The sequence below is a fragment of the Liolophura sinensis genome, chromosome 11, assembly GCF_032854445.1.
Source record: "Liolophura sinensis isolate JHLJ2023 chromosome 11, CUHK_Ljap_v2, whole genome shotgun sequence".
In the NCBI taxonomy this organism is placed as follows: Eukaryota; Metazoa; Mollusca; class Polyplacophora; order Chitonida; family Chitonidae; genus Liolophura; species Liolophura sinensis.
In genome coordinates, this window is record NC_088305.1 from 2,616,390 (window position 1) to 2,636,361 (window position 19,972).

The 19,972-nt window shown below is 40.9% G+C and overlaps 1 protein-coding gene across 1 annotated transcript; it reads left to right on the forward strand.

Moving 5' to 3' along the window:
- The first annotated feature begins 2,382 nt into the window (after positions 1-2,382).
- On the forward strand, positions 2,383-4,729 carry LOC135477889 (cyclin-dependent kinase 5 activator 1-like). The gene has a single exon (XM_064758098.1). The coding sequence runs from the start codon at positions 2,785-2,787 to the stop codon at positions 3,670-3,672; it is 888 nt and encodes a 295-aa protein (XP_064614168.1). The 5' UTR covers positions 2,383-2,784; the 3' UTR covers positions 3,673-4,729.
- Positions 4,730-19,972: the final 15,243 nt, after the last annotated feature.

Below are 19,972 nucleotides of genomic sequence, written 5' to 3' on the forward strand. Positions count from 1 at the left end.
GCGTGCTAATCCCCTTGGCCACGAAGGCTCCCTATTTTCGTTGTAAGATAAACTCTTTTATGGAAAAAATTGAGGAAATTTAAACGGCATTACACAAGGCTACTGAGTAAAACCCAAAACAAACATACAAATTAGATGTAACTAACCAATATTTATGTGTTATGATTTTGTTTTTCTTCTGGTAAGAGAGACATTCCTTTCCTTCCAGAAATTATTTGTAAAATGGGTGCATCAGATGTTGTACAAACATTATTAACAATGACTGCATGGGAGGGTCTAATTTTAACTAGGAAGCCTGCGTCATAACAGTCTATTTTAATTGACCAATTTTTACCACTTATTTTTAAATGAACTAGACACATCAACGTTTAGGCAGCTTGCAATGACGCTTGTTACTGTAGGGCCAGGACCACGGATACCACTGTGCATTTGATTCCGTGGCGTCGGCATGTTTTGCTAATCTCCGAAAAAAATATAACTTCCTGGCTACTGCGCGCTTTATTTCCGGTACGGAGACGGATTGCAGTTATCTCTTCCTGCATGCATGATTCCAGTTATTTTCACTTGTTTATAGTGGTCTTCCAATCCACTTCTTTTTTGGACATCTTCTTGAAAATATAATTAAATATGTACAACACAGAGAGTAAATCCAAGCAGCAACAACAGTGTGATAGTTGGCAAATGGGAACACGTAACCAGTGGTATACAGCCTCTTGTCAACTTACCTTAGTCAGGGTTTTATTCCAACTGTTCATGTAAATGCATGCATTGCATGACTGGACGCTACTTTCATATTGAATAAAGCCTTTGCAAAACTCTCGCCTGAATTAAGTCCAAAAACTGCACTCAGAAAATTAATGTTAATTTTAACAGGAAGTCTGTTGTCTGAGTGACGCTACAATGCATTCTGCTATTGCAACAGATTATTCTGTTAATATAACACACATATATTCTATTAGTTCAACATAAAGATTCTTAGACTAACAAGATATTATGTTGAACATGACAGAATATTGTGTTATAATAACAGAATATATTCTGGTATCACTCAGACAACAGAATTTCTGTTAAAACTGACAGGTTAACTTTTTCAGTGTGCTTAATTTATCTGTTTGTTTGTTTGTTTATAACGTATGGTTTAACGCTCCACTGAAGACTTTTGCACATAAAAGGCGGCATTCCCCGGAGATACCTGACAAGGTCGTCACTTGTAGTCTCAATCAAACCAGCTATATTCGAACTTTGACCTCACTAGCCAGGGGTCGATCTACTGCTAATTTCTAGAAAAGAATTAATTTTTTTTCATTGCTATCAAAATATTTACCTTGCCCTAAGTCTGCTTTAGTCTGTTTATAAAGTTTAAAATTCCTGGAGACATGCTCAAAAATTAACGAACAACAACAACAGAATTTGTGAAAAAAAGAGCAAATAATAACAAAAAGTGCGAAATTAGTAATAAATAAAAATAATTAATGAAACTATGAAACCAATTACTTCTAGCGAAACCTAGAGTTCTTCAGAGCGAACATCTCTCAAACTATCATTTCCCTCAATTTGCCGGATGAAAATATAATTTAAAAATTCAAATCCGGGCTTGTTCACGTTTTTGAACAGCTGTAGCCTAATTACTTGCACGAGATCGAGTTTTAATGTTGATATTTAACCGAAGTACATGGTTATAATGGCCGGTTTATGTCCAGGGTAGGTGTGGTGATGATAGTAGGCCTACACACGAGCTGATTCAGGCTTACATTCTGTACATACAAAAGCCTCTGGCTGTGTAATTACGACAGTTTTATAGTGACATTTATCATTTTATCTACAACTAATAGCTAATGCAGGAAAACAACGTGTTCGCATTTTGAATGCGTATACACGTAGACAAAATTCATTCCCTTCACTGCTAATATCTAGCCGATTTTCGAGCGAGTCCTATAGTACATGTAGACCTATACTGTTAATGAATTTATGCAGACAGTGGTTCCGTGGTCTTCAATTAACACATCTGTGTATTGTCTGTACTGGTTTTTGCGGACCTCTGCGAGAGCAGATGTAGATGCATGCGCTGTTTCAATTCGAAACAGCTGCCCCTTTCTGCATGTTCAGCGCGTCTCTTGTGAATTAAACATGGCGGCTGTTATTGATCGGCGTGGAATGGAAAGCAGCAGACGACAGCCTCACGCGACTGGGCGGATACAGCAGGCTGAATAATGTCTCCATGGAGATGATGTCACCCTGCATCCCTTGCGCATGAGAACATATTATTATGTTAATCAGTGAGTTTATTCCGACAGGCTGTTATACGTCCTCAGAGGCGGCTGTATAGCGGACATTTCCAACATTTTCCAAAACTCGTACTCAATAGCCATGGTGGGAAGAAGTTTCCTGTCCTAACTCAGGGACACGACAAACGGGGAACCTACTGGTTATCTTGGTTTCCCCCGACGAAATTCTTCCTAGTCTTCAGTGGAGAATTCCACCATATTCCAGACCACATATCGTCGTGAACTCGGTGGGCCAAGGGCATTGATTATACTCTCTACAACGGAGGAACAATCGAACGGTCTTCAACATCCAAGACTTCCTCATATCGTTTATTCATATGGCCATAAACACACTGTGTACTAGGATACCGTTATCAGAAGGCTTTGAGAATTGACTGTGGTGTAGACTAGTGTGTTTGGGATAATCCGAGGTGTGTTACAGCAGAGGAACTGGTGCTTGTCCACAACAGGTGAGTGTGGCTTGTATGCTGCTTGCCTAACGGAACGCCGCTTCTCAAAGATGGGCACCGTTCTGTCGTTCTCGCCTCGTCCGCGCAAGCCCATGTACGAAGACATTCACCTGAACAATTTCAATTACGAAGTGTTGAACAACAACAACAGAAATCTTAATCAAGTCAAAGACAAAAATTTCAAGAAACACTCGATATTTCTCAGTGCTTTGAGTTGGAAAAAATTCAGCGTTGCGACGAAGAAGAAAGAGAAGAACAATTTCATCAAGCTCACGAATTCCATACCTAGTCGGATAGACAACAATTACAATGTGGAGAATCTTCACTTCAACAAAAACATCCAGAAGTCGATATCGTGTTACAATCTACAGACGGGTCACTCGACCAGCGGTCATGTGGACGAGAACGCTGTGAATAATAACCATGTCGTCAGTCTGAAGAAGTTCGAACGACCTGCCAGCCCAAAGAAAACCGTAATTCAGGCGTCGACGTCGGAGCTTCTCAAATGCCTGGGGGAATTTCTGTGCAAGCGATGCCGAAAGCTGAAACATTTTGAGCCGAGTGACGTGATCATGTGGTTGCGAACAGTGGACAGATCTCTCCTGCTCCAGGGCTGGCAAGATGTCGCCTTCATCAACCCCGCCAATATCGTGTTTGTGTATATGCTGGTCAGAGACCTGGTACAGAGTGACGTGGACACTGAGCACGAACTGCAGGCCGTCGTTCTTACTTGTCTCTACCTGTCGTATTCGTACATGGGCAACGAAATTAGCTACCCGCTGAAACCTTTCCTGGTCGAGGAAAACCGGGACCGTTTTTGGGACCGTTCCATCCTCATCATCAACAGGCTAAGCTCCAATATGCTCCAAATAAACAGTGACCCCAGCTTCTTCATGGAGGTATTCACCGAACTCAAGTCTTTCTCACCCCTTATATAACACTGAAGGTGTTTTGATAGCAATATCTATATAAGGGAGCAACATAAGACATATCAAAAGCAGAGAAATAGGGAGAGAGAGTGACGTCGATCGGCTTCAAAGCAGTTAAAGCTTGGTCAGCGCCGACTGCCACTCTCACGTATGTCCCATTTCCTACGTGGCCTTTAGAAGCTCCCATGCACGGCCAAGATTCCAAAGACAATCCCAATGCATTATACTTTGCATCAAACCAACAATTTTTCCTCTCAGCAATTCTATCATGTGTGGATCGAAAGGTGTTTTTTTCTGGGCTTCATACTCTTGGATCTGTAACGGGGGAAAAGGTCTGAATGAAGAGGATGAATGCAAGGAAATGATCATTTTAGCATTTTATTCTAGACTCACTATGTGGGGCATTGGAACATCAGAATTTACAATCAAGAAAAGAAGACAATTTCATCCGAAATACTCAAAAGTCTGCGGCGAATTACAAACTGGAGACTGAGCTGATAATGACAAGGTTCGTGGTGTGTTGTGAGTGAACGATGTGTATCGATAATCAGATGATATGAAATTGGCATCATTATAAAATCCCGCTTGGCATTTACGATATAGAACGACGAGACATGCTGGTAATTATTTAGTCGACTTTGTTTGGTCACACGAGCATCTCCGGTGAAATTGCTTTATTGATGAGGAGAGAGAGCGGACATAGTCCGTAGATATTCGGTCAACATTTTCATTAATTAATTGTTGCGTGTCACATTCCAACTCCTAAAATACATTCCCACCAAAGCGATGAACATCAAAGCTGCCATTTTGTGACGTCATTTTTTTTTATTGAGACATTCATTTTTAGTTGTATATTGGGATGATAATCCAATATTGCTTATAATGTTTATAAATATTCCTATGGTCATCGATGTTATCGATGTAATCTGTAATCTGTAATTGTTTTGACACACAGCTATCCGGGTATCATATCCGGACATCATTTCCGGACAGTTTATATATACATGTATATAACTGAATGGTCAGCTGACTTACGTTAAAAAATCTTCTATGGAGTGATCTATACATCCATATATATATATATATATATATATATATATATATATATATATATATATATATATATAATATATATATATATCCTTATGGAAATCATATATGTGCATGTTCTTACACAGTGGAATATGTCGAAATACGTGTGAATAGGGTTAAATGCCGTAGTCGGTGCTCCACGAATGGCCGGACATTTGTATGGATCGCTTCCAAAAACTGCATTTTTGATGTAAAATGTTAAAGCCACATCATCCATAATTCTTGGAAGATATGCCAAGGAAGACTTGTTTTTCTGTCTCCCGTTACCCTAACCACCTCCACTTCTTCTTCTTTTTTTTTCTTTTTCTTGTTTGCCGTCTTTTTAATCGGCATCTTCCTTTTGGATTTCTTTCATTCAGTGTGATCTATGGTCTATAATGGGAATATTTTAGGGGGGGGGGGGGGTCCTGGTGGCAGAGGTCAAAATCGCGGAAAGACAAGCCATAGTGGCACTGACAAGTGTCTTTTCTCCTACTATCCGGGACATGTCACCGGTAGGTTCGTGAAGGTTTGTGATTGTACCTTATCTCGTGGCCTCACCACCCCGACAGTATCAGGCCTAGTCACAGCTTCCTGTCCGCGAATCAGTCTTATTTAATACAAAACCAGGTTCGCACTGACGAATGAAAAATCGATTTTCGTCAAGTCTGCTCCCCAGGTTAGCGAATATAAAGCAGTGGAGCGCGATGAGCGAGCCAGCCTTCTGCTGGAACTATATAGCGCACACAAAGTATTAATGAAAATGGCCTAGACGAGAACGAAGCCTTGACGCAAAGGCAGAACACTGGTCTGTCCGATCTGTCTAGAAAATAGGACGCGTAGATCGATAAATACAGCTTAGAAAACTGGCTGTGTCTAGAGAAACCTTTACCAGTCATGGCCTCCTGTAACAGCCTACAATGAATAGAGCCAGCCGAATTGGCTTTCCCCGCTCAGAACTGGTCTATCAGTTACAAAACAGCCAAGGAATTGGGTCGATCAGCCTTTAAACGACGACCGACTTGTATATAAAACTATGTGTTTTTGTTACCTTAAACTGGGAATATATTGGTTCTAATTACAAAGGCTGTCGTTTTGTTGCTCAAGTAAGGGAATTAAAGGAGAAAAGAGATCAATTTTACATTTCATTGTAGTTTGAATTAAAATGTAACAGTGAGGCTCATTTTGAAAGTGAAGGTAAAACAGCCAGGCTTGTCTGTTTAAAACTTGGATACCATTCTTACATCGACTTGGTGTATTTTCTTCAGATATATATCTATTACTGGAGAAGAGTAGATGAAATAACCTACGTCCACCGTGAAAGTGGGAATCCTTAGGCCGCACCATTCGTTGTATAGAAAACCGCCATGATCTCATAGCTTCCCAACTATTTTTTTTTCTCATAGGGAAACCAAGATTACAATTTAAAGGTAGATTTAGGCAAAACCCGTCCTGCGGATCATATCTTTCGAAATTTGGCCTATTGAGGAAGAATCCAGGATGTTCAATCCTTGTTTTCAATGGTCAAGTTGCTTTCGTATTCTTTTGGATTTTTCGTGTCAATATTCCATGATTTTGTTTTCAGACATTTGTGGGTAAAGGCGTTCAAGTTTGTTTAAAATTTCAACCAGGAAGGTTAATTTTTTGGTGGCTGGGTGGGGTATAGGTGGACAGAATTTCGTTAATTTTGTGTTCATTATTATAAATATTTGAAAATGGTTAATCCAGGTTGCTGTTATAAGGTGTGGACTAAAATGATCCCTCCTACGATAATTTATGTCTGTTTTGTACTAGATGCAGTTCTGTCCAAAATAAATGGTCGTATTCCATATTGTACCGGCAAGCGAATCTCCTTGTGTGCGCATTCTTTCCGGTTATCGCTTCCCACCATATCCCCAACCGGAAGGAAGTTAATTTAAATACTCCAATCTGATTGGTTGCTTATAAGTTACGATTTTGTTACCTGAATTTTCAGGATGTCTTTCATATCAGAAAGTATATGTGATAAATTTGTGTGTTCCTAGAGACGTTGACGATTAATTTTTGTATAGGAAAAGAAAAACGCTTTTGATGTTCTTTGTGTTTTGTATTGATGAAGTTGTCAAAATAATATGTATTACAAAGTGACCTAGGTGTATGTTTTCTTAGTTTATGTCACAAATCCGCAAAACTGATGACGTTATTGTGAGTGTTATTTGTTTGTCTGTAACAAATTGACGGAATTCAGCTATATAACGTAAGACGGAAGGTTAGTAACGGAAGTTGTCTACAGGGATACGTGTTATACAGTATAGTCAGCTGTCAGTGCTGCCCAAGACCCGTTTTACGAATGTACTTACTATGATGACGTATGCCACTTTTCGAAAGTATCTTTGCTTCACTCCGTTCCGTAAGTGATGACGGGTTGCATTTTCGTCGATCTAACGAACTAACCTGACCCTGAAAACATAGTTAACCCGTTCCTGATAACGAATTAATCATGCTACTGTTAATCCGTTAGATGGACGACAGTCCACTCACACCATCGCTCAGGGAACGGAGATAACGGGAGATCTTTTTGTGAGTGCGCTAGGCTACACAACAGAGTCCCACACGGTTACAGAATGCCTGCCATCCAGGAGGAGGATGGTGGGAACTCAACTGCCAATAGCATGTATACTCAGCTCTTGCACTCACTCAGCACCTTATACCATATTGTCTTGTTTCGAGCAGATTACACTTTGTACTGAGTATTTACTACGACAATACTTAGCGCTGAGTACGTGACAGTTGACTGGTATTCTCATCACGAAATAATCGATTGTGTGCGTGTTTTCTCTTATCATACTCAGCCCTGTATTCATCCAAAGCTACTCAATTGCTTATTATACATTGTGATATGACGCGGCAGTGAGAGTTGACTCTGTACTTAGCACTGGCCATATCGGCACTCTAATCCCTGTATATATTCACAACAATCATGAAGGACAATTGAGAGTACTTGCCACTTAAACATTACCGTGTTGTGTCTAGTGTTCAATGCATTTTCTCTGCAGTGTTGACATGAATACTGCGTTGTTGACATGAACACTGTGCTGTTTATATTAACACTGCGTTGTTGACATTAACATTAACACTGCATTAACATTATGGAGGCACTGTCTGAGCCTAATACTGCAGTGCCATTTAAACAAAGATCTGGCACTGATAATGTGGCATTCAGAGTATGATTTTACAAGCTTGGCATTGAGTGCTTGATTCGTAATTCAGTACATCGGAGCCATATTGAGAACAACCGTGACATTAATAATATTGCATTTAGAGAACTGGTTACACAGGATGGTAAATGGGTGGAGTACTGAAGTACTATTTGTCTGCCTCTAGTGCACAGAAAGGTGGATCAAAAACAATTATCCAAGGGAAGGTTCTCCTGTGTAGGTAACATGAGAGGTATTGCATACCAAAATGTACCCCTTTGTCCAATTGTACTGTTTTATCACTTGACAACGACATGAAAACGTGACTTGATAACAAGCACGCGAAAAAAAGAAAACATTAGTTAAATTGGCAGCTAAGAGAAAATTTGCACCTGATAAATGAACAGTCTCCAACCTTCAGCGACAGTAAATTAATGACGTACATATCTAAGTAAGACGCCTATCTTCTGGTATAGTGCTAATGACCAAGGCTGAAAAGCAGCCCGAGTTCACAATAACCCGACAATCCTCGTATACAAGATAACCTGTCGGTTTGCCAAAAATGTGACCGACTGACTGATCGAATGACCAACATACGCAGCTGCTTAGTCGCAGCCCGCTGAAAACAATTATCACTTGTACAGCTTGTAAACCTATCAGAGACTTAACTGCCTGAACTCCTTTGAGGACAAGTGGGGCGAGGTTTGTGGTGTTATCTGCGTAACACTGCCGAGGCCTCGAACTCACTTGCCTTTGCCAATACGGTTAGTTTGACTGATACGTCTATAGTACGCTTAGTACGCATGTCAGACTGTACAGTATAACGTTAAACTAAGACTGTCATGTGGACCATGATCGTAGCTTAATGGTAGAAAAGTCAGAGTGCAAGCCTACCATTCGGGCTGGTGTATAAGCTGATTGAATGCGCGGTATACTGTAACTGAGCCAGATACAATTCATATTCCGCTTTTCAACGTTGACCTCCTTAAGAATAAAATGATGAGTGTGACACGTGAACACGAGTCTGATAAACTGCAAATCTCGTTCTAAAGCGTGATTTGGCGTAACATGAATTTTACGCCAACTGAACGGACTACCCTAGCTTACACGGGACTGCCGACGGAAACTGGTTGTGTCATATAGGCCTACTGCTCCAGCTGACGTAATTTGTGTGCTGTCAATAAAGTTACTGGAAACAAATAATAATATGATCGGAACAATGGCAGTCAGTAGGAAGGGGTTCCGTGCAATGCACTGAAGTGTAAACTGATAGGAACAATAGCATGGCAGTCAGTATGAAGGAGTTCCCTGCAATGCACTGAAGTGTAAACTGATAGGAACAATAGCATGGCAGTCAGTATGAAGGAATTCCCTGCAATGCACTGAAGTGTAAACTGATAGGAACAATAGCATGACAGTCAGTATGAAGGAATTCCCTGCAAGTGACTGAAGTGTAAGCTGATATGAACAATAGCATGGCAGTCAGTATGAAGGAATTCCTTGCAAGTGACTGAAGTGTAAGCTGATATGAACAATAGCATGACAGTCAGTATGAAGGAATTCCCTGCAATGCACTGAAGTGTAAACTGATATGAACAATAGCATGACAGTCAGTATGAAGGAATTCCTTGCAAGTGATTGAAGTGTAAGCTGATATGAACAATAGCATGGCAGTCAGTATGAAGGAGTTCCTTGCAAGTGACTGAAGTGTAAGCTGATATGAACAATAGCATGGCAGTCAGTATGAAGGAGTTCCTTGCAAGTGACTGAAGTGTAAGCTGATATGAACAATAGCATGGCAGTCAGTATGAAGGAGTTCCTTGCAAGTGACTGAAGTGTAAGCTGATAGGAACAATAGCATGGCAGTCAGTATGAAGGAGTTCCTTGCAAGTGACTGAAGTGTAAGCTGATAGGAACAATAGCATGGCAATCAGCATTGTGATCTCACAATATACATAGGAATGATTTCATCTCGGGTTGAAGAGTATCGAAAATTACAATTTATTCCATTCCAAGACAACTTTATCTATATGTATTATTTCATACCGGTATACATTTGTTAGAAGAAAAAAACAATAATAATGACATTATTATTTTGTGACTTTTTTATATTATTGTTTTGATAGTGAATTTGTGAGTACATATGTTACGTTATATTACGTTTTCCTTTATATATATATATGAAAAAAAATGTTGCTTTGTGCTCAAATTTGGTCCAGCCTGATGCATGATACTGTCTGTGGATCAGAATGGTTATATCATATGTTGCATTCCCTGTTTCTTTTTTTGTTGGCCGCCGCAAGGATTGTTTGATGGTCTCAATAAAATGTCCTTTATAAATAAACTGAAGATGCCTTCCGTGTCTTTTACTTGAAAGAAGTGTATAAGTTTGATTGTCTTGGGCTTTACGTCAGCAAATGTATGAATAACGGTGGCACTTCATGCGGGTTATTCCGGGTTTCTCTCCCACGTTCATGGACAGCCATGTTTTAATTGTTCTCTGTATTGGCTGGAACCTAACTTTTATTTATTTATTTATTTGATTGGTTTTTATGTTGACCCTATTAAAGACTGTTTCACATATATCACGGCCGTCAGGATTGTAAGTGGAGGAAACTGGTGAGCACGGAAAAATATGGAGGTCTGTGGATACTTGGCGAGCTGTGAGTTTTCCTGTGGGTTCCTGTCAAGCTGTGATAATTTCCTGTGTGTACGTGGCGAGCTGTGATTTTTTCCTGTGGGTACCTGACGGGCTGTGATGGTTTCCTGTGGATACCTGGCGAGCTGCACTAGTTTCCTGTGGATACCTGGCGAGCTGCACTAGTTTCCTGTGGGTTCCTGACGAGATGTGATGGTTTCCTGTGGGTTCCTGACGGGATGTGATGGTTTCCTGTGGGTTCCTGACGAGCTGTGATGGTATCCTATGGGTACCTGACGAGCTGTGATGGTTTCCTGTGGATACTTGGCGAGCTGTGGTGGTTTCCTGTGGGTTCCTGACGAGCTGTGATGGTTTCCTGAGCGTACCTGACGAGCTGCTCTAGTTTCCTGTGGGTACCGGGCGAGCTGTGATGATTTCCTGTGGGTACCTGCTGAATAAAATGAAACTAAAACCGAAGCGGATTTCAAAACAGGACGAGTATATGATGTTAAACAAACATACAAATATTAACAGGATCACAATTTTCACAAGCGAAAGCTATTTTGACATGATAATTCACAGTGTAACTATATAATCGTTTGTGGTATAATCAAATTTCCGAGAGCGGCTAATCCATCACTGAACAACGTCTGTGCGGTTATCAGTCCCCTGGTGATTATTTGCTATACATTAATAATAAGTAACACAACCGATGGTGGCGTTATCTGGGTAGGATGGTGGTGGGATAAAGTGGGGTGTGAGAGAGAGTGTGTGTGTGTGCGGGGGGATTGGGGTTGAGGGGCGTGCGAGGAGGGGTTGATCAAGGGGGAGGGGGTGGAAATGAGGGACAGACAGGATAGCCAGGAATATGCATCACAAAGCGGCGTACGACATTTTTTATCGTTTATTTGTCGTATGATATTTTGTGCGTCACTATTAGCGTACCATTGTTCTGTATGTGCGATATCGTACGATATCTTTGTGAAAGTGGCCCCCAGACGCTCCACGTCTTCGTGAATAAACGCCCACGGGCTGCTCTTGAGTCAGCCTGATCAGCGCTTTATAAACTATACATTAACAGTACAAAGTGTACATTTACCTAATGGTTGTAACGGAAGTCTGTATAAGTTAATTACAGACTCGTATTCGTACCATTCCAATCAGTAAAGTGTTGGTTCAAAGTGAAACATTTTCCGCTTAAGCCAGACGTGTCCAAGCTGAGTAAAACACATCTTTCTCTACCGTTACGCCGTAGTGCCTGTGAACTACATCTTCCCTTAATCTTCCCTTAATCTTCGATTGATTGATCTTCTTGATTATGGATTAATCCAACAATGAATTCAATCATAATCAAGACAATACTTTAGTGCGCGGACGAAAGTGCAGTCCGTCATCACTTAAGGAACGAATTTAAAGGGATAGGGCAGGATTTGAAGTTTTCTACGATGAGTGGTTTGGCGGGTATTGATTGAAAGCTGGATGAGCGGATGTTGGAAGCGTAGTACACAGTTCGCGTCACTCTCTCAAGCTGACAGCTTCAGGGCCCTCCTTGTGTGTGTGAGGAGGAGCTGTATACCTTGAAATTTCACCGTCATGGCTCTTCTGATTTTTTTACATCAGTGATATCTCACTATGCCCGTACATGAAACCTCATCCCCTTAACTGACCTAGATCGTTTTATCAACCCTGATTTTGAAGAATATATGCGCTAACTGGTGTGAAACGAACAACTCAGGATAATGTGACCAACCAGTTTGGAAGATTGCTCCTTGATTTGTGTTTCGCTCTCAATCTGTATATTTTAAATGGCCTGTTCGGTGGTGATGGAGGGAAGGGGGTATTTACTTATATATGTCATAATGAGGCGAGCGTTGTGGATTATTGCGTGGTTTCTAGCGGCTTGTGCGACAGTTTGTCTTCGTTCTCCATAGACGGTAAGTCAGAGTCACACCACTTTCCTCTTTTAATTTCTCTTCTGCGGAGGGCAGTGGGTTTCCCCCGGGCTGTGCCCTGTTTCCACCCACCATAATGCTGGCCGCCGACGTATAAGTGAAATGTTCTTTGAGTGCGGCGTAAAGCACCAATAAATAAATCAAATAAGTCAAATAAATAAATAAATTTAATTTCTCTTCGATATCATTATTCCATGCTATGAGAAAATAAGATGAAGCCAACTACTGGTACCTAATTTTAAGGCTGAATTAGAATCAGAGGGCAACCTGCGGATGGTTGTGGGTTTCCCCCGGGCTGTGACCGGTTTCCGCCCACCATAGTGCTGGCCGCCGTCGTATGTGAAATATTCTTGAGTACGGCGTAAAACACCAATCAAATAAATAAATAAATAAATAAATAGAATCAGAGGGCTACAAACACAGTGTAGTAATTGCTACTCAAATAATAACCGAGAATGTCAACCATAGCGTAAAATTACTTTTCAAAATTTTATTAAATGCTGCAGATTGCTTTAAAGTGAAAACTCTAGCGTCTCCCTCAAAATTCACGAATAAGTGGTAATACCGGGCATGTAAGACATTGAAAAGGGAAGGTAGGCGTATTTTACGGGTACTTTGAAAGGATTGCGGCAACAGTAACCTCTCCGCATATACATCGCTTCACAATAAGTATAAATCCTGTGTACGATCCACCATACACGTTTTTAAATCACGTCAACTACAATCCCTTCAGCAATCGGTAAATGACAAAAATTTTTCGTCCGTGCTCCATCGCATTCGCTCCCCGAATCCATGTAGTCCCATACCAAAGCATGAACTGTTTAACTACTTTAAGCACCTGTTTAACGTTAACGTGGGTGAAGAAAGCACATTTAATACATATGAAGATTTGGATCAGTTTGAAAATAATGAAATCCTGAACAGCACAATATGTGAGGAAGAAATAGCATTTGCCAGAGTGTCAGGCAAGATTTCGGCAAGGGTAATCGACTTCGGACAATATCTTTACCCTCTGGTCACCTATCCACAAGTATCTCAGTAAATGTAAGGGGAAATCGCCAAAAACTGCTGTATCTGTTGTATAAGCATGGACGAATTCATTTATTTATTTATTTGATTAGTGTTTTACGCCGTATTCAAAAATGTTTCACTTATACGACGGCGGCCAGCATTATGGTGTGTGGAAACCGGGCACAGCCCGGTGGAAACCCACGACCATGCGCAGGTTGCTGGCAGACCTTCCCACATACGGCCGGAGAGGAAGCCAGCATGAGCTGGACTTGAACTCACAGCGATCGCATTGGTGAGAGACTCCTGGGTCATTTCAATTGTCTCAAGGGTGTTTATAATGCTGGGAAAGCTTGGGTACATTGTAGGTCAGATTTAACGGATGTATTTGCGTGCCCAGTCGGGTCTCCGTCAAGGCTGTATCTTAGACTCGTTGTTATTTTTGTTATATATTAAACACTTAAGCAACGATGTATGTATGTTTGGTAAAGATGGGGTTCAACTATTCCCCGAATTTACTGATATATTTATATTGGTTTTTGCAGATGAGATTGCACTTTTTTTCATACACTCCCCAGAGATTGCAACAACAAGTGGATACACTGTTTGATTATTGTCAGAAATGGAGCCACTTCGTAAATTTAGATAAATCATAGGTATGAAGTGCTAGAAAGAGTTCAATATTTAGCATGCAAACAATTTTTACAAACGGGCAAAAGCACCCCTAAACTAATACCTTTAGGCATATGTGGCCGATTTCCTCTGGTTTGTAATACCTTAGTAAAATGTGTTAAGCATTGGTTAAGAGTTGGTAGCTATGCTGAAGACAGATACCCAAAAAGGCTTAATATATGCTGCTCCATATGGACTCCCAAGGGAAGCGCAATTGGGCTACCTCTATGAAGTGGTTGTTGTTCCGCCTGGGGTTTAGATATGTGTGGGTGACTCAGGGATTTTGGGATGTTAGGTCTTTTCTTTGGAGTTTGCGTGAACGACTGCATGATATGTACAGGCAGGAATGATCTGCATCACTCAACTCCAGCGGTAGTTATGATCTCTACCGCGATTACAAAGTCCACTTACAAGCGGGAGCATGTCTAACAAATCACGTGTTAGCCAGGTATAAAAAGGATTTTGCTAAGTACCGTGTGGGCACAGCGGGCCTTGAAATAGACTCTGGCAGGTTTAGAAATACCCGCGGGCGTCCGGATGTTGTCGCATGTGTTTCGTTGATTTGTTTGAATATCCATTTCATATACTTTTTGTATGCCCTTGTTATGAAAGCTTCTTATACCGCAGAAATTTGTTCGAAGTAGAAACTTAAATCATTTCAATATGCTCATGTCTGCTAAGAATGTAACGGTTTTGAAAGGCCTTACTAAGTTCATTCATGTAGCCTTAAATACAATTACGCATGTGCAAATGATGGGAATGATGGAAAGTGTCTGTTAGACTGAATTCAGACCTATGGTGTTACATGCTGAATACCCTGATGGTTTTGATATCTCACAAAGTCAGTCAACAGCGTGATAATTAGGGACTGAGGTTTGTTGATTTGCGGCTCTGAGGGTTAATCATCAATCAAATAACTTAAAAATGAACTGCATTCTGTCACTAGTGTATGTTTACATCATTTACCACAGTCTCCACAAACAAGCCTCTGCGTTACAGATAAGAAATGGACGGACGTCCGGTGGTTTTATTTATGTAGTATTCGATTTAACACCACAATACTAAAGAGTTATAATCCTCTCAGACTTCCCCGCCTCTCACGAAAAACGAAACTTTGAATTTATTCGCGATTTCTTTACCATACTGTAGAGCAATAAGTGAGTGTTGTTTACGCTTCAGGTTTTGGGTCTGTTTCATAGGTAATATTTCTATGTATTCCTGTCCTTCCATTCCATGTCCTTGTATTTCTTCTATTCCTTCTATTCCTTTAATATATCCCATTTCATTCCAAAGGTGTTTATTCCATACAATTCCTTGTGTTCATTCCATACCATTCCCTGTGTTCATTTTATACCATTGCTTGTGTTCAGTCCACGTCATTGCTTGTGTTTATTCCATATCATCCCTTGTGTTCATTTCATACCATTCCTTGTGTTTATTCCACACCATCCCTTGATTCGTTCCATACCATCCCTTGTGTTCCTTCCATACCATTTCTTGCATTCCTTCCATCCCGCCCCTTGTATTCCTTCCATACCATTTCTTGTGGTATTTCCATTCCATCCCTTGTTTTCCTTCCATTCCATTTCTTTTATTCCGTCCATACCGTTCCTTGGGTTCCTTCCATTCCTTCCATATTCCTGCCACACCATTCCCTGTATTCTTTCCGTACCATTCCTTGTGTTCCGTCCATTTTACCTCTTGTATTCCTTCCATACCATTCCTTGTGTTCATTTCATACCATTCCTTGTGTTTATCCCACACCATCCCTTGATTCGTTCCATTCCATCCTTTGTATTCCTTCCATACCATTCCTTTGTGTTCCATGCATTCCATTTCTTGTATTCCTTCCATATCATTCCTTGTGTTCCTTCCATTCCATTTCTTGTATTCCTCCCATACCATCCCTTGTATTCCTTCCATACCATTCCTTCCAAACTTGCTTCCTTCATCTATTCCTTCCTGCGTATTATTTGGGTTTGGTACGGTAGTCAAGCTTGTATCACTTATACAACCACTGTATAAGTTTTACTGGTTGACGAAACAGAGCAGATCTGTCAGAAAAATCAGTACCTTTTACCAGGTAGCGGTTCCATACTTATCTCCTGAAGCTGAGTAGACGGTAAGCACAGATGGATTATCTTGAGTGAGAACAGGTGGATTATCTCCAGCCAGCACAGATGGATTATCTTGAGTGAGAACAGGTGGATTATCTCCATCCAGCACAGATGGATTATCTTGAGTGAGAACAGGTGGATTATCTCCAGTCAGCACATATGGATTATTTTCAGTCAGCACAGATGGATTTTCTAGTCGAATGACAAGTAAATACGCTCGGCGCTTGTGTCAAATGTTTTGATACGGTCTTTAAGCTGTCTTAATCTCACTGGGTTTGCATAATATTATAAAGCTTGTGGAAATCCCGGGCTATGATTTTGCCGCCAAGGGATGTACATGTGTACCTACTGACATAGCCATCTACATTGCTGAATGCTCTTGTACGAACACCAGGGCACTTTATATATTAAGCTAATGGACACGTTTTCTCCGTACTACACTCGACGGGATTAAAAGCTTTTGTTGAAATAATTCGCAGTGTATAGAAGGCGCCATCCATCTAGAGCAACATAATAAAACTTGGAGCCGGTGTCCTTAAATCCGTCGCCAAATTACTGCCTTTTGGTGCTCGAACTAGAATAAAGCATCGGTTTTCTGTCGCCCCGAAATCCGAGTAGAGAAACCATCCGAGATAAACTTAATTTTCTGAAGTGCTACAAAGACATATCGAATATCGTGTCAGTTTGATTGGTGGAGAGAGGAGAAGAAACAGCTGGTGGGAGATACTGGGGTTTGGGTGGGGGGGGGGCTGATGGGGCGGGGGAGAGTGGATTATGTTGAATCATTATCCGAAGACATCAACCTAATTCTTAAACTGTCTGATCGAATGCAACCCTGTTTTCCCGGATTTGGGTCATGTCTGGATCTGTAACTCGGCCAAATCTCACGTTATACGGGTACAATCCTACATAGTTCCTTCTTAGAAACTGAGCGTTTTTCAAGTCACATATAAGTAGGTCCAGTGAGTAGTGCCAGCTTTATATGTGCAAATTATATATAATTTGACTCCAGCTCACGCTGGCGTCCTCTCCTGCCGTACGTGGGAAGGTCTTCCTGCCACCTACAGATGGTCGTGGGTTTCCCCAGGGCTCTGCTCGGTTTCCTCCCACCATAATGCCGAACTTTGCCGTGACAGTATCACTGCTTGTCTTGTTAACACGGGAAGGCAGTTTGCTATAACCCTCCTTTCTCACGATAACTCAGACCCGGCGGGTAAGAATTACGACCCGGACTGGCACGGGACGACAATTCGAATTATGACCAAGTCTAGCGCCCAGGGCGTAATAATTACGCGCATGCTTAGTGTACGGCGCGAGACATCAGAATCCACGCAAAGAATATATTGAACGGATTAACCTATTATCGGTTTAGACGACTCAACATCCATCCTTTGAATTCGTAATACATTACCTCGGTTTACGCTAGCAGGAGAGATTGATGTGGATAGCATGGTGCCTAATGATATTTTCCAGTACAACTATATCGGACCGGTTCCGAGTGAATGACCTTTCCCCCAAGACACCTTGAATTCACTGTAAAACTAGATAAAACTAGGCTGCAAATCACAGGTATATGTGTTTCCAAATACTACAAGGGAAAATATTTAACATGGCATTGTTCGTTACAGTCAAACCCATAAGAGTAACCATAAATCAAAGATACATTTTTGAAAGTTTACTTTGAGAGGAGGAGTTCAGCACAGAACCTATGTTTTGTATGAAAGCAAACATTACAGATGTACGTACATGTATGAGATACAATAGGTCATCAGACAAACTAGTCTACATGCTGGAACGTTACCTATGTTGAAACAACACGTGCTATTTTTAAAAAAAGTTTGAATGAACAGCATACATTTATGCAGTCGATTCCCCATACAGATGTCCGCTAAGATTATAGTTCACAAGCTGAATGTCGAATCAGTTTAAGGTCGAACGGAGGTCTAGAGATCAAGTCATATTACAATAACACCCTGCCACCATATTCACAAAATATTACATATTTCAGCATATCCTAGTGGTGTGCATGTTTGAGCGTAATTCTGCGATTCATGCAGGCCATGCTTATGTTACGTCAGTGAAATGCGCCGAGCTAATATCTTATTCCCATAAGATGAAACAGATACCAAACATTTCCCATTTGTAAGGAAAACAGTAAGAGACTGATATTCTACCTTGGACATAAATTGCTAAAACTGTGTGGTATAATTTAAGGCCATAATTGGTTTACTGCTTCTACCATTAAGAAGTTTAACACGTCCATACCATGTAATGAGTAAATAATTGGGATCTGAAAGGCGGAGCGCAAAACAACTTATCTCATCCCCATGACTAGAGTTCACTCGTGGACTCATCGTAAATTTCAGTCTTGTTTACAATTGCGGTAGGATTAAGGCCAACTCCGTGATCCGGTCTGGAGTTCGGCATCCAGGGAGGCGATCAGCTTTCAGATGACCTCCCTGTTCACATCAGAAAAATGTTCATACAAAAACAATTGTATAATTAAAATGAAACATTTAACATTGATGTTATTATGATTGTAATTTTTTGTGAGAAACAATGTCACATGTAGAGCTTCGCAAAATGTCTTCTCCTTATTAAGTGCGCTGCGCTGTGTTAATATTAATCAGAGTTCTTTTTGCTGAAGTCTATTGACTCAGGAGGCAAAATATCCAAGAAAGCAATTCCGAAGTCATTCATACACTTCTGTATGAAGACTTCCAGATTTCGCGTGAAAATCGAAGTGTCCCTTGGCTTGTATGTCAACGGCCAAAGGTTGACTGATCCACAGTCAAAATAAATTGTGGAGAGCCACAAACAGCAGATAGTGTCTGAGCTTCACCATCTGCGCAAGTCTACCAAACCAGCAACAGACCAAGGCGTGGAGTCTCCTTAGGGCGCAGCAGGAGAAGAGCAAGAATTGGGATCACCTCTTCTGGATGCCGAGGATGAACTTAAAGATTTTCTCGATAACGAGCTCTGTATGTTAACGTCTGTAAAGTAAACTTTCTCGACGGATCTCTTAGGTCCGGTGTGAAGACGCAATGACCGACAGGCTATATATAAGTTTCAGCAAGGCAGAAATTATTGTAAATTAACATCCACAAAGGAAACTAATGTGAAAAACCATTTCTATCTATATATAGGCTCATCCAGAAATAATTTCAGGTCTACTTCTTGAATAGGCCGGAATCGTTGGCCACGGAGGCCATTTTCAGTTGTTTACCAACACAGCCTGTCTTACCGTTGTGATCACGTAACTACGACAACCGAGCCGAGCGATCTCGGTCGCGTTCTTCTTCAGTGAGCTCGTTGATATCGAACCAATAATGTAAAAACAGTTGATATAGTACATCAACATTTCTGAGTAATTTGAGACGCGATTTATTTAGTAAGTGCTCTTGATGGGTGCCCATGCAGTAGTTTATGATGAACGTGTATGTTACATGGTTCAGTTTACCCGTCCCTTGTAGCCGACTCCTGGGTAATCCTGTCTATATACTTAGCCGGTCTGTCATTCTGGCCTCGTTTCCGTGCTAACGTATTGTTCTGTAAACTGCATTCCGGACACTTTTCTGTAGGGTTTATGTATATCCACAGAGGATCAATCCGTCAAAATGGTTTCCAAGTTCTGGCCTTCGTTCTAACTAGGTGCCAGAAATTTTAGTACCATGG